General features: G+C 39.3%; 1 protein-coding gene across 2 annotated transcripts in view; it reads left to right on the top strand.

The window, feature by feature from the left end:
* Positions 1–3,288: 3,288 nt before the first annotated feature.
* GUCA1C (guanylate cyclase activator 1C) overlaps positions 3,289–14,358 on the top strand; it is a 47,482-nt gene continuing 36,412 nt past the window's right edge. For both annotated transcript variants that reach the window (XM_025376992.1, XM_025376993.1), the window contains exon 1: positions 3,289–3,625. In XM_025376992.1, the coding sequence (XP_025232777.1) occupies positions 3,422–3,625 (204 nt within the window). In that variant the 5' untranslated portion in view covers positions 3,289–3,421. The remainder of the gene's footprint in view (positions 3,626–14,358) is intronic.

Raw genomic sequence — 14,358 nt, 5'->3', positions numbered from 1 at the left:
TTTTCTTATAGTGATTTATATTGTTAAACCTATGATTCATCTAAAATTTATTTTGGAGTGAGAAGTAAGTTAGAAATCCTTTGTGTGTGTGTGTGTGTGTGTGTGTGTGCATCTCCACATAGCCATAGCTTTGTACCAGAATTATTCATTGATAATCAGTTATTTCCTATGTCTTACCATACCACCTTTACTGCATATTAAATTCTTATTTGTAATTGAGCCTAGTTAAAAAAAGAATCTATTTATTTTTCATTGAGTGCTTCATCTTTTCTCATGCCAGATTCATGTTGTTTTTGGTAGGGCTACTTAATAATTTTATTTTTCAAAATTTTTTGTGTATTTTTTTATGCTTGATTCTCAGAATTACATTTTGTAGCCACCACTACCCCTCAAATTCTATTTATATTTTTTAGATGGGGGTTTGTGGTGATAATACAGATTAATATGGAGAGAACTGATATGTTTTTAATATTAAGTCTTTCTACCCAAGACCAAGATATGCCTTTGCATATCCTCAAGTCTCCATTGGAACCTATACTACCATTTTAAAATTTTCTTCAAATACATCTTGCACATTCCTAGTTATATTTATTGCAGTTAGATTTATTTTTTAGCCTATCATAAATGGAGGCTTTTTCCCATTATCTTATGACTGGCTAATGTTCTATACAGCAAGACTCCTGATTTTTGGACTTCAATACTGTATTCAATATTAGAATTCTTATTTTACAAATAACCTTAAAGTTTTTTTCTGCATCAGCAAATGATCATTATGCAGGTTTTCTTTTTGTTTCTTTTTTCTTTTTCTTTTTTTTTTTTTTTTTGAGACAGAGTTTCACTCCTGTTGCCCAGATTGGAGTACAATGGCACGATCTCCGCTCACTGCAACCTCCGTCTCCCGGGTTCAAGCAATTCTCCTGCCTCAGCCTCCTGAGTAGCTGGGATTACAGGTGCCACACCACCATGCCTGACTAATTGTGTATTTTTAGTAGAGACTGGGTTTTGCCATGTTGGTCAGGCTGGTCTCGAACTCCCGACCTCAGGTGATCCACCTACCTCGGCCTCCCAAAGTGCAGGGATTACAGGTGTGAGCCACTGTACTTGGCTAATTTTCTTTAAAGTACATTTATATGAAGAAACAGTTTCTGGATCTCAGGTCCTTATATTCTTGATCCATCCAAAGTTTTCCTTCCTCAAAGGATTTTCTTGCCTCCTTGAAAACTTTTACTACCTTCCTCTGCCATCGTCTGTACCATTTTTTCTTTAATTTAAAAATTAGTGATTAATAAATGTTAATGGTGATAAGAAGTCAGTGCCTCTGAGCATCCTCTGGCAGACATTTAGAAAGAATCTTAAAGGGGACTTCCCCAAAGAATGCTTTTTGAAAATTCTAGCAGGATATTTCTCTCATTCCAAGCTGAATAATCTCAAGGCTGAGTCCTCACTGTCTCCCCTTTGTCCTTTTTGCTGTCTAAAAAAGAATATCATTCACTCTAATGGTTTCAGGTAATTCTTTCAAATTGGTATGATAAGTTTCACATTCTATGACCTTATTTTCACCTTTTTTTTTTTTTTTTTTAGACAGAGTCTCACTGTCACCCAGGCTGGAGTGCAATGGCACAATCTCAGCTCACTTGCATCTTCTGCCTCCAGGGTTCAAATGATTCTCTTGCCTCAGTCTCCTGAGTAGCTGGGATTACAGGCATGCGCCACCATGCCCGGCTAATTTTTGTATTTTTAGTAGAAATGGGATTTCACCAGGTTGCCCAAGCTGGTCTTGAACTCCTGACCTCAAGGGATCCACCTACCTTGGCCTCCCAAAGTGCTGAGATCACAGGCATGAGCCACTGTGCCCAGCCCTATTATTTAATTGTGACATCAAAATGTCCCATTGAGAGTCTACATTGATATGTTTGAAACAAAATTAACCATATTCACCATAACCACCACCACTTCTGGTCAACGCAATTCATTTAGGCCCCGATGGCTCCTTCTTAGGAATCAAGGATTTTATAATAAACAGGTAGTCAGGACTAAGGAATAGGGACAAAGACAGAAACCAGATGTATGAACTGGGCCAAAATGGAAATAAAAGAAAGAATTGAGTGAGGTTAGAAAAGGAGAACTGTAGACCAGGCACTGTGACTCACACCTGTAATTCCAGCACTTTGGGAGGTCAAGGTGGATCACAAGGTCAGAAGATCGAGATCATCCTAGCTAACACGGTGAAACCCCATCTCTACTAAAAATACAAAAAATTAGCCTGGCGTGGTGGCAGGCGCCTGTAGTCCCAGCTACTCAGGAGGCTGAGGAAGGAGAATGGCATGAACCTGGGAGGCGGAGCTTGCAGTGAGCTGAGATCGCGCCACTGTACTCCAGCCTGAGCGACACAGCAAGACTCCATCTCAAAAAAAACCACCACCACCAACAACAACAACAACAAAAAAGGAACTATAATTCAGGAGTAACAGAATTATATTCCACCTGGGGTTATCTGGTTCTAAGTATGGTTGGTAGCAAAATGGGTTGAGGACCACACAAAGCATTCATTTCCACTACTGGACCTTGGATACAGTTCTTAGGTCCATTGACCCTGTTCTTAAATTCATTGGCAAATGGGGCTTGGTTAGGACAAGATTAGCCAGATTAGAAAACTGGAGTGAGATAAAGCTCGCAGGCCAATGGCATGTGTAGATACTTGAGAGACCAGAAACAGGTAAGAACAGAGGGTAGGGGAGAGAAGGGACGACCAACACCAGAAGACACAGCCCAATATGTTCCTTTATCTGACTGCTACATCTAAAGTTCTTCTTACTACTATTTGATTCTCTCTACCTATTTTTCTCTCTTATACATAGACTTCTTTTTAATAATACTCAATGTATGATTTTTTCATGTAAAAATGTTATCTAAATTTATCTTCACAATACTCAGGTATGAAAAGGCAGATACTTTTATTCCTATTTCACAGATGAGGAAACAGACAAGAATGTGAGTAATGTTTCAATGTAGTTAATAAGTGGTAGAACAAAGCACAGAATCTAGGCTCCCTGATTGCACCTCAAAGTTCCTGCCATTAGACCCACTGTACCACTCCATAATATAGGCAAAATTGATGGCTAACAATATAACAAGGGTCACCCTCTCTAAAATATTGCCTCTTCCCTTCCCAAAAAACTATGTCTCTGCATGACTGTAAGCATGTTAGTTACCAACTGCCAAGTGACCTTGGTTTTAAAACTGGGCAGATGAGTTAATCTCACTGGCTTTCTATTCTTATTTAGCTTGTTGCTGTAAGAGGTTTAGAGTAGCTTTCTGAGGGCATATGTTAGCCTTCAGTTTTAGTGAGGAGTAAGGGACTAAATCCAGCGAAAACTTATGTGAAAACAACCTGAGGAAAAGCTGTAGACTGTGAGTCAAGATGGGGAATGGCAAATCTATAGCTGGTGATCAGAGAGCAGTTCCTACACAAGGGACCCATGTGTGGTACAGAACATTTATGACGGAATATCCATCCGGCCTGCAAACACTACATGAATTTAAGACACTTTTGGGTCTGCAAGGTCTGAATCAGAAGGCCAATAAACATGTTGATCAAGTTTATAATACCTTTGACACGAACAAGGTAAGGTCTTTTACTTTTCATTTCATTGGAAAATGCTATGGTTCTGCTCTCTTTCCTTTTTTTCCCTATAAAATAGCCTTAAGTAAAATGTGTGCATCCCACTGAATAGAGAGGTCTTCAGACAACTCACAGCTTGTAGGTAAGTGAGTCATTAAACACTTTTAGTACTGACGGCATGAAAATAATTGGGAACTAGCCTCTCCCACCCTAGGAAGTGTTCTGCATGTAGGGGGTTATTTTAAAACCAAATTAAATCTCGGCATGGAACTCTAATGCTATCATTTAAATAAATCTAATAAGTACAGATTGATTTACAAAGACTGTTTTCGAAGTATTTAATGCATTGGTGACATTTTATAGAAAAGCGAATTACAGGACTCTGCTTTTAAAAGTGATTGCATCTAGATTGGCAGATATAATCAATACAAATTAGCCAACATGTTGTCTGTACTCAAAAGTTAGAATGCTTCATATTACTTTTTTCCCCATAGTTGACCAATTTAGTTTGGGGAAAATGGAAACTTAACAGTTTTAAATTCAGACAAATTTTTATTTCTAAAGATGGTTACTCAACTATTATCTTGAATTTACTCATTTCTGAGGAGCCATAGTGCATTTAATTTCATTTCTTGAAAAAATAGAGAAAAGAAAAGAAGATATGGAATTGGAAAAAAAAAAAAAAAAAGAGAGAGACAAAAAAGCAACAACCTGAAATATCAGGCTCAGGTTCTGCCTGCTTTTACTTGTTTATTTTGGTTATTTTACTGTGGATTTGTATATTTCAAAATGTGTAGATGTTGATTCGAATAAAAAGGAACAGAGAAAATACTAATAGAAAAGAAATGACTTTAGAAGGCCATCCAATTGATAATAGAAGAGAAAAAAGGGGAAGTAAATTGAATAAAATTTTTAAAAAACTGGTTGTTCGATAGGATGTTTAGAATTTAGCACAATCCTTTAAACCAAGAAGCAGGTGACTTAAAAGGAGATATCAGGCAGGAACTTGGGAAAATTAAACCTGTGCAAAATTAACAGCTATTTTAATCCTTGTAGCAATGTCAGGAACAGATTTCTTTAGGACATTATGGTATGGTCTTTTGTGCTTTGTTACCAAACATAGTTAAGCACTGCCTGTTTAGCATGACAGTGCTTTCCTCCTCATAAATTTTACTTAGTGTCGATGCAAGCAAAAGGCAATCTTCAAGGAGCTGACAAATCAATGGGAAAAAGTGGCAGATTCCGCTTTTGTTATTAATCCTGAAATGTGTTCCAGATACTATAAGCATGCTGCCATGTTGTCTTTATTTGCCTCTGCCTGTGTATGTGTCTCTCAGCTCTCAATCTCACTTCTCTCTTTCTTTCTCTCTGTCATTCTCTGTGCTTCACTCTTTGTATGGCTGCTATAAGCAGCCCAATATCAAGATGAAAGTCTGTTGCTCTAGACAGCAGCTTCTTAGGCTCTGAGTACTCCTGAGAGGTTAGAAAATGAGCTATCATAGAGTTTTACTCCAAAGGCATTGATGTCATATCCCATGCCAGCAGTTTGGTTGCCAGCCCAGTATTTGTGAACATTTTACATGTCAGGGGTTCACATGCAAGAACAGGAACATGCGGAAAGGAGTGCTGGGTGGAAGCAAGGATCTGCTGCCAGATGAAGCAAACTGGCAAGGAAGCAGGGGCAATGTCCAGACAGGTGTGTGTGTCCTCAGTGTGAGAGCCCTCTCAGTGTCCACCACAGGAATGGCCTGACCCATCCCGGGAGCTTAATTTAGATGGCTTGGAAGTTCTGCTGCTATTCCTCAAAGACATTTTATGTTTGCTTAGGAAGGAAGTGAGCCGAAGCAGTAATGACAAATGCCACAAAAGGTGTGGGGAATCTCAACATAAAATCAGGTGGTAAAATGACAAGAGTAAGGATTGTTCATTATCAAGTGATACTAAGAAATGATGTGCCATTATGCACAGAAAAAGTCACATATTAGATGAATTGATAAAACTAGCATCTGTCCAGAATCCCCAAAGATTTACTGTTCCTATGCAACTTCTCTGCAGTTTTCTTTTTTTCTTTGTGATTTTATAAGTTTGACTTTATTTTTAAAATTTTATTTTTAAAATGAATTTTGTGTATGTCTAAGGTATACAACATGATGTTATGGGATACATATGCATAGGAAAAAATGTTACTGTACTGAAGCAAATTAACATATCCATCATCTCACAGAGTTACCCATTTTTTTTTGGTCTTTGTGGCAAGAGCAGTAAAATCTACTCATTTAGCATGAGTTTCATATAAGTACAATTTTGTTACTGTAGTCCTCGTGGTGTGTAATGAATCTCCAGACTGGTTCCTCCTACATATCTGCTACTTTTATCCTCTGACCTACATCTCCCCATTTCCTCTTCTCCCACCCCACTCCTTGTAACCACTCTATTTGATTTTTTTTAGATTCCACATGTAAATGAGATCATGCAATATTTTTCTTTTTCTTTTATGTGCTATAGATGGAAATTATTTAAAAATGCATGTCATACTTTTCTACCTCCTCAAAGTGCTGGTAAAGCACTTTCTTGATATATCAGGGTCATTATTATGAACAGCAGTTGTTACATTCTGTGCAATACCGTGGGACACCCATTCCCATTGAAGTTTCTGGAGCTGTTTCCTAATGTTAAAAACCCTGAAAATTTGTGCTTTTATCATTGTGTTTGCTTTTTCTTGTTGTTCTGTCTTTTCTCCTCCTGTCAAACTCACATTTCACAGCTTTCTTATTGTTATAATATTCATGAGCTTTTGATTTTTAATGTGCTGTTTCTAACCTGGCTTTGGATTGTATTCAAGCTAAGCAACCCTATTAGGATAGTGCTTAAAATAAAAGTAAATACATTCTGAGATTTAGAGCATAAAATTTATAATAATATTTTTTAGCTAATCACACAGCATGGTGGGTTTCTCCTTGGCATTCAATAACAATAACACTTTCTGAGTTCAAGGATGTGGGGAAAAGAGAGACCTTACACACTGTTGGTGGGAATGTAAACTAGTACAGCTATTATGGAAAACAGTATGCAGGTTCCTCACAAAATTAAAAATAGAACTACCATAGGAACCAGAAATCTCACTTCTGGGTATATATCCAAAGGAAATGAAATCAATACGTTGAAAGGTTATCTGCACTCCCATGTTTGTTGCAGCACTATTCACAACCGGCAAAATATGGCATCAACCCAAGTATTATCTATCAGCAAATGGATGGATTAAGAAACTGTGCTGTGTATATGCAATGGAATACAATTCAGCCTTAAAAAACAAGGAAATCCTGTCATTTCCACAACATAGATGAACCTGGAGGACATTATGCTTGGTGAAATAAGCCAGACACAGAAAGACAAGTACGGCGTAATCAACCTCACTGATAACGTGAAGCCTAAGAAATTCAAGCTCGTAGAAGCAAAGAGTAGAATGGCTGTTGCCAAGGACTGGGGTTGATGGGGCAAAGGAGTAATAGGGAGATGTTTGTCAAAGGGTAGAAAATTTTAGTTATGCAGGATGAGTAAGTTCTGGGCATCTTGTACAGCATGGTGACTACAGTTAATAAAATATTTCATACTTGAAAATTGCTAAGAAAATCTTAGATGTTCTCACCACAAAAAAGATAAGTATGTGATAAGGTGATGGATATGGTAATTAGCTTCATTTAATCATTTCACATTGTATACACATATAAAAATAACATATTGTATACCATAAATATATATAATTTTTGTCAACTATTCTTTAATAAAGCTGGAAAACAAAACCCACTTTTTGAGTGGTTATGATGTGCCTGACACTGTTCTAGGTGCACTGAATAGATGAACACATTCAACCATCACAATGGTAATGGAACCTATTTTATAGTAATGTCCATGGCCTTGGCACCTCAGACCTTTGGGTCTTTAGAATTCAAATTATGCTTGCCCTGAGTCCATGCTGCCTGGGCTTAGACTACTGCCAATGATTGAGTGCAATAAAAATACTAAGGCTGGGTTATTCGTAACAGACAGGAGAGTCCTCTGTCTACAGGCTTTGGCTCAGGGATTCCCTGGCAGCTTTGCTGGACCTTGGGTTGCAGGAATGCTTAGGACACTTCTACCAACCTTCCCTCCCTCTCTTCTTCACCTGGATCAGATTAACATCATGGTCTGACAGCTGACTCAGCTGTTACAGACTCCCTCCCTATTTCCTTCCACACATGCATTTCTCCAAGTAAAATACTTAAATTGAGTTGAATAGGTCTACTATCCTATTAATAAGACCTATTAAAGAGAGGCCAGAGAAAATAGAAGATTATGACAAAAGAAATCAGAAAAATGGCCACTGCGGTGGCTCATGCCTGTAATCCCAGCACTTTGGGAGGTCGAGGCAGGCAAATCACTTGAGGTCAGGAGTTCAAGACCAGCCTGGCCAACATGATGAAACCCCATCTCTATTAAAAACACAAAAATTAGCTGGGTGTGGTTGGGTGCACCTGTAATCCCAGCTGCTTGGGAGGGTGAGGCAGGAGAATTGCTTGAACCTGGGAGGTGGAGGTCACAGTGAGTAGAGATTGCACCCTTGTACTCCAGCCTGGGTGACAGAGTGAGACTCTGTCTCAGGAAAAAATTTTAAAAAAAAAGGAAAAACCAGAAAAATTTCCCAGATCTATTAGACACAACTTTCACAAGGCCCAGCACAATGTGCAGAAAGACATCAACATACAGCATGTTCTGAGAAATTTTATAAGAAGGGTAAAGAGAAAATCCTAAAGTCTTCAAGAAAGGAAAGAAAACAGAAATAGAAACCAAAATAGCATTGAGTTTCTTAACACCAACACCAGAAGCTAAAAGTGGAAAAAAAAAAACCTTCCAAAATTCTGAGAGGAAATTACCGAGCCAAATCAAACATGAAGAGAGAATAAAGACATGCAAAGACTAGAAAATTTATTTCACACTTACTTTTTTTTAAGGAAGCTCTGGAGTAGGTGCTCCATCAAAAATGAGGGTTTATTTATCTGTTCTCAGTGCTATAAAGATCTGAGAGTGGGTAATTTATAAAGAAAAGAGGTTTAATTGGCTTACAGTTCTGCAGGCTGCACAAGAGACATGGCTGGGGAGGCCTCAGGAAACTTACAATCATGATAGAAGGGTGAAGCACGTCTTTACATGGTGGCAGGAGAGAGAGGGTGGAGGGGAAAGTGCTACACACTTTTAAACAACCAGATCTCGTGAGAATTCACTCACTATTGCGAGAACAGCAAGGGGAAAACTGCCCCATGATCCAATCACCTCCCACCAGGTCCCTCCCACAACATTGTAATTGAAGATTACAATTAAACATGAGATTTGGGTGGGGACACAGAGCCAAACCATATCAGAGGACATATATCAACAAACAAGGAAAGAGGAATCCAATGTAGGAAATCAGGTAAGGGCAGTCTCAGGATCATAGAACAGGAAAGTCCAGATCAACAGCTATATGCCGAAAACCCATTCAGCTGCTAATCCCAATTGAGAAGGAAAAAGGGGGACCCTGGGAGGAAGACCTTAAAAAATGACATTGATGAATCAGCTACTATGTTTGTGGATTTCATAAGCAATATTAAATTGTTAATAGATATTTAACAAATCTGGTGCTGCATTTGACTAAAAATAACAAGGCTAAGTACAAGAAAAACTACCAAAATTTAAAATGAAATACCTTAAACATGTTTATTGTGAAAATTTTCCACATACAAAAGTAGAATAGCTCTCATAGACCCATCACTCAGCTTTAGCAATTATAAAAATTTTGCCATTTTTGTTTCATTTGTCCTCCTACATGTTTTCTGTTTTTTTAAAAAGAAAAAATATTCCAACATTATGTAATCTGTCCTAAAAATATTTATTATTCATCTATACCAATAAGGACATTTTTAAAACATAAGTACTATGCCATTAGCATACCTAAAAATAACAGTAATTCTATCTTAAACTTTAAATTGACAAATAATGGTATATATTTATGGGGTATATGCTATAGTATGATATACGGTTGACCCTTGAACAACACAGGTTTGAACTGTAAGGGTCCACTTACAGATTTTCTTCCTTCTCTGTCACCCCTGAGACGGCAAAACCAACCCTTCCTCTTCCTCCTCCTCAGCCTACTCAAACGTGAGGATATCCTGATGAGGATGAAAACCTTTATCATGTTCCACTTCTACTTAAAGAAGAGTAAATGTATTTTCCTTATTATTTTCTTCATAACATTTTATTTTCTCTAGCTTTATTGTAAGAATACATTATACAGTACACATAACATAGAAACTAAGTGTTAATCAACTGTTTCTGTTAGAGGTAAGGCTTCCAAGCAATAGCAGGCTATTAGTAGTTAATACATTGTGAAATGATTAACTCAAGCTAATTAAAATATCCAGCATCTCACATACTTATCATTTCTTTGTGGTGAGAACACTTAAAATCTACTCTTTCAGTGATTTTGAAATACACATTATTATTAACTAATAATTGCTAATACCATCTACTACCCAGTCTATGGACAAACTTTCCTGATTATTTCAATCATACACTTTTTTTTTTAGATTCTTGATTTGAGCTAGGATCCAAACAAGGTGCTCATGTTGCAATTGTGATTATGACTCTCAAGTCTTCATTTTTTTTCTACAATAATTCTCTAATCATCTCCTTCCCTTTTCAAGCCGATGATTTGTTAGGGAAAGTGAGTCATTGGTTCTGTAGAAGATCCCGCATTCTAAATGTATCTGATTGTCCTCTTGTTGTGTCATCTAACTTGCTTTTGGTTCTTCATATTACCTATAAACTAGTATTTAGCTGTAGAAACTTAAATTCAGGTTTGTTTGGAAAGAATACTTCACAGGCACATAATTATTGGTTGTCTTTAGTGAATTGTCTGCTAGGTTCAGGTGATGTCAGGCTGATTACAATGAGGCAATTACTAACTCCATGTAAAACAAGGAAGTCAATAATTTTGGTATGCCACAGCTATGCAGAGAACAAAATGTACCATAGCCTGGGCACGGTGGCTCACGCCTGTAATCCCAACACTCTTGAAAGGCCAAGAAGGCTTGAGTGCAGGAGTTCGAGACCAGCATGGCCAACATAGCACAACCTTGTCTCTAAAAAAATACAAAAAAATGTAGCTGGGCACACTGGCTCACACCTATAGTCTCAGATACTCAGGAGGCTGAGGTGGGAGGATCGCTTGAGTCCAGAGGGGTTGAGGCTGTGGTGAGCAGTGATTGCACCACTGCACTCTAGCCTGGGTGATAGAGACCCTGTTTCAAAAAACAAATTACCACAATCATTAAAATGAAACTCTGACTTTTAGATTAACTACAATTAAGGGAATCTGGTGGGAGAACAATAGTGTGCTGGTGAATGCTTCGTTAGCTCGGAGGGTTCAAGGGCAGGTAACTCTGGTGACATTTGCTGATTTCCATAGAGTAAATACTCACGCGGTGGCCAATTTTCAAGCTAATGACTGTTTAATACTTGGCTTATACAATTTAACAATCAGCTCACTCTGGCAGATGAAATACGCTCCAGCACATCATTGGGTTATATGAGGGTCATAAAATTAAATACTTCTCTTTTAGTATAACAGGAAGCTAATGTCTAAAATTAATAAATCAAGATATAAGAATAAGCATCTTAATTACAAACATTGAGTAAAGACTAGGAAAAACCCCACAAGTTCAGTGTTTTTAATTATAAGCCTTTTAGTTGTATTTCATTTTAAATATGTACATGTTCTATGTACATGCTTAAAAACAAGAATCTTTAAAAATTTAAAGATAGCACAGAAGACAGCAAATCTGAGTAGGTGAGGGCAGTGATGGAAACTGCTCCTCTCAAAATTAAAGACTTGGCAACACAAGTTCCTTAGTTTCTACAACTGGGAATCGTCCATTCCATTATGAAAATTCTACTGACTTGAAAGCCGATGTCCTAGACTGGTGCAAACGTGTCAAAACATAAAGTCTCCATGATGAGTCCAAAATGAAAGTATGTGGCTCCGTGGTCAGTGTTACACCTAAATCAGGTGAGATGATGGGACTTGAAGTTAGGTGGGCTCCAAAGACCAGCCACAGCAACCACCACTGCCAACGCAAAACCTGTTGACAGCCTGGTGAGCCTTTGAGGGCCAGGTGCGGGACAGCACAGATACAACAGAAACTGTAGATTTTTGTTGCTGGCCATTGGTTCCTTATAGGCAGTGAAAGTGGTGCAGGGCCTGCACTATTCTCACCTAAGCATCTATAGGCTTCATCTGGAGATTGATACCAAGCACCCAGTTCTCGGGAAAGCACTTGCTGTTCTGGGAATGCACCTGCACTCTGGCTCTGCTCCTAGGGAGTGCACAAAGTGGAACTTGCTTCTGCTCTGCTGACATCCATGCAGAGGCTGAGGATGAAGGAGCACCTGGCCCTGCCACTCATCCTGCACTCTGCACTTCAGGCGTGCTGCCTTCTTTCTCACCCTCCGTTTACTCCTCTCCAAGTCTCCTTTCTCTTTTGAAGGGCAAGTGGTGCATCAATTCATCCTCATGAAACAACAGTACAGAAATATGAAGAATAAGAGGATTATTGGCCCGCTGAAATCCCACATTTCCCCAGAACGGGCACCTATTATAGCATGATGGCAGACAGGAGACAGCAAACATATTTACCGAGTGATTACATAAAATGATAGGGAGATGTGCTGAACCCCTGTTAACCTTCATAAGGAAGGCACCAGGTTAAAGAGGCCAAACAAGCTGCCCAGAGCCAGCAAATGAGACATGGGGTTCCATGAGGGTCTTGTATACAAGAGAGAGAGCCCAGTGGCAGGGGCTGGACAACATGACTACATGGCCCAGTGGTGGCAGGCTGGTTAGGAAAACTGCAGTCGCTTCCCAACAGCATGCGGTTGCTATAATGTTTTCAGTTCAGATCCTCCCCTTAATGACCTCCACCTGGCAACCTTCATTTAACCTAAAACTCCTGGCCTCAATCACCTGTGACCCATGTTCCACAGGACGGGACAGGGGCTTAGATGTTCCTCATAGACAAGAAACAAATCTCCGGGTTGGCCACTCCCGATTCTCTAGCTTAGAATACATTCAGGTGCATCTGCCAGACAGGGGTATCCTCACGTTTCTCTGAAATTATTCCTACCAGGTGTGTTTACCCTGCAGGAAACAACTGAAGTAGCCTCAGTTCTACATATGCACTTCTTTCCTTTCCATTCCTCTCTTTCCCTCCTTTTTTCCCCCCATATGTATTCCAAAGGAGGCCACCATATCTTCCAAACTGTAAGTTAGTGCTTAATTGGAGTAATTATCTCAAGAAGAAGTTTAAAATATATTTATTTTCTTTACATGTTTATTTTTTATTTGGATTTCTTGTTTTGTCCACAGAATTTATATGCTTATTTTAAATTTGGTTTATCATTATTTAATTAAAAATTTTTTTCCATAAGTTATTGGGGTACAGGTGGAGTGACCTGGATGAGATTGGAGACTATTATTCTGAGGGAAGTAATCAGGAATGGAAAACTAAACATCGTATGTTCTCAGTAATATGTGGGAGCTAAGCTATGAGGACGCAAAGACATAAGAATCATACAATGGACTTTGGGGACACGTGGGGAAAAGTGAGAGGGGGGCGAGGGATGAAAGACTTAAATGCATTTCTTATTTGTGTATCTGCTAAGAATTTCAGCTTCTGTACTCAGGCATTCAAGAAATGTTACTTTAGTTTTCTACTAAATTTATATTTTGAGTCCTCCTTTACGAAGGAGGGCTCTCCCGCCACTCTCCAGGATTGCATGTAAACCCCAAATGTGCATCCAAACCTCAAGGTGTTGGGGGAGAATCTGTCTACACCAGTATTAGTGGAGATAGTCCCCCTCTGTATCTCCTGATTCATGCAGAGGGCTGTTGTTTCTTTTTTTTTTTTTTGAGACGGAGTCTCGCTCTGCCGCCCAGGCTGGAGTGCAGTGGCCGGATCTCTGCTCACTGCAAGCTCCGCCTCCCGGGTTCCCGCCATTCTCCTGCCTCAGCCTCCCGAGTAGCTGGGACTACAGGCGCCCGCCACCGCGCCCGGCTAGTTTTTTGTATTTTTTAGTAGAGACGGGGTTTCACCATGTTAGCCAGGATGGTCTCGATCTCCTGACCTCGTGATCCGCCCGTCTCGGCCTCCCAAAGTGCTGGGATTACAGGCTTGAGCCACCGCGCCCGGCCAGGGCTGTTGTTTCTTCACAGCTATGCCTCCTAAGTCAGATTCTCTCTTAGCTACTTTATACTCCAAGGCTTCTTAGTCTGGGTCAGGCTTCTCTGGCCAAATACACCTACAGCCTTTTCTCCCCATCTACGCTAGGTGCAGGGGAACTTCGTGTATGTCTACCCAGGAGGTGAATCACAGGTGCTTCTGCTCTTACAACTGCCAAACGTGGTGTTTCTATTATCTGTCATCCAACCATTCTTGGCTCTCACATATCAGTGCCTCCCTCCCCCTCAATATCTGGCAACTCTCTCTTCCTTCCTTTATTCCACACCCTCCCAGCCTATGGAATCTTTATGTAGTCTGGGAGTAGACTGGAGAAACTAGAAAAACTGTGCCTAATTATACATCCTTCTAAATCTTTTGTTTATGGCATAAACTTTATGCTCTGAATCCTGAATGGCTTCAACCATTGAAACTTGAGAGCTAAGA

The sequence above is a fragment of the Theropithecus gelada genome, chromosome 2, assembly GCF_003255815.1.
Source record: "Theropithecus gelada isolate Dixy chromosome 2, Tgel_1.0, whole genome shotgun sequence".
Taxonomy (NCBI): Eukaryota; Metazoa; Chordata; class Mammalia; order Primates; family Cercopithecidae; genus Theropithecus; species Theropithecus gelada.
The sequence above is the reverse complement of the archived record's forward strand: the minus strand, read 5'-3'. Positions and strand labels throughout refer to the sequence as shown.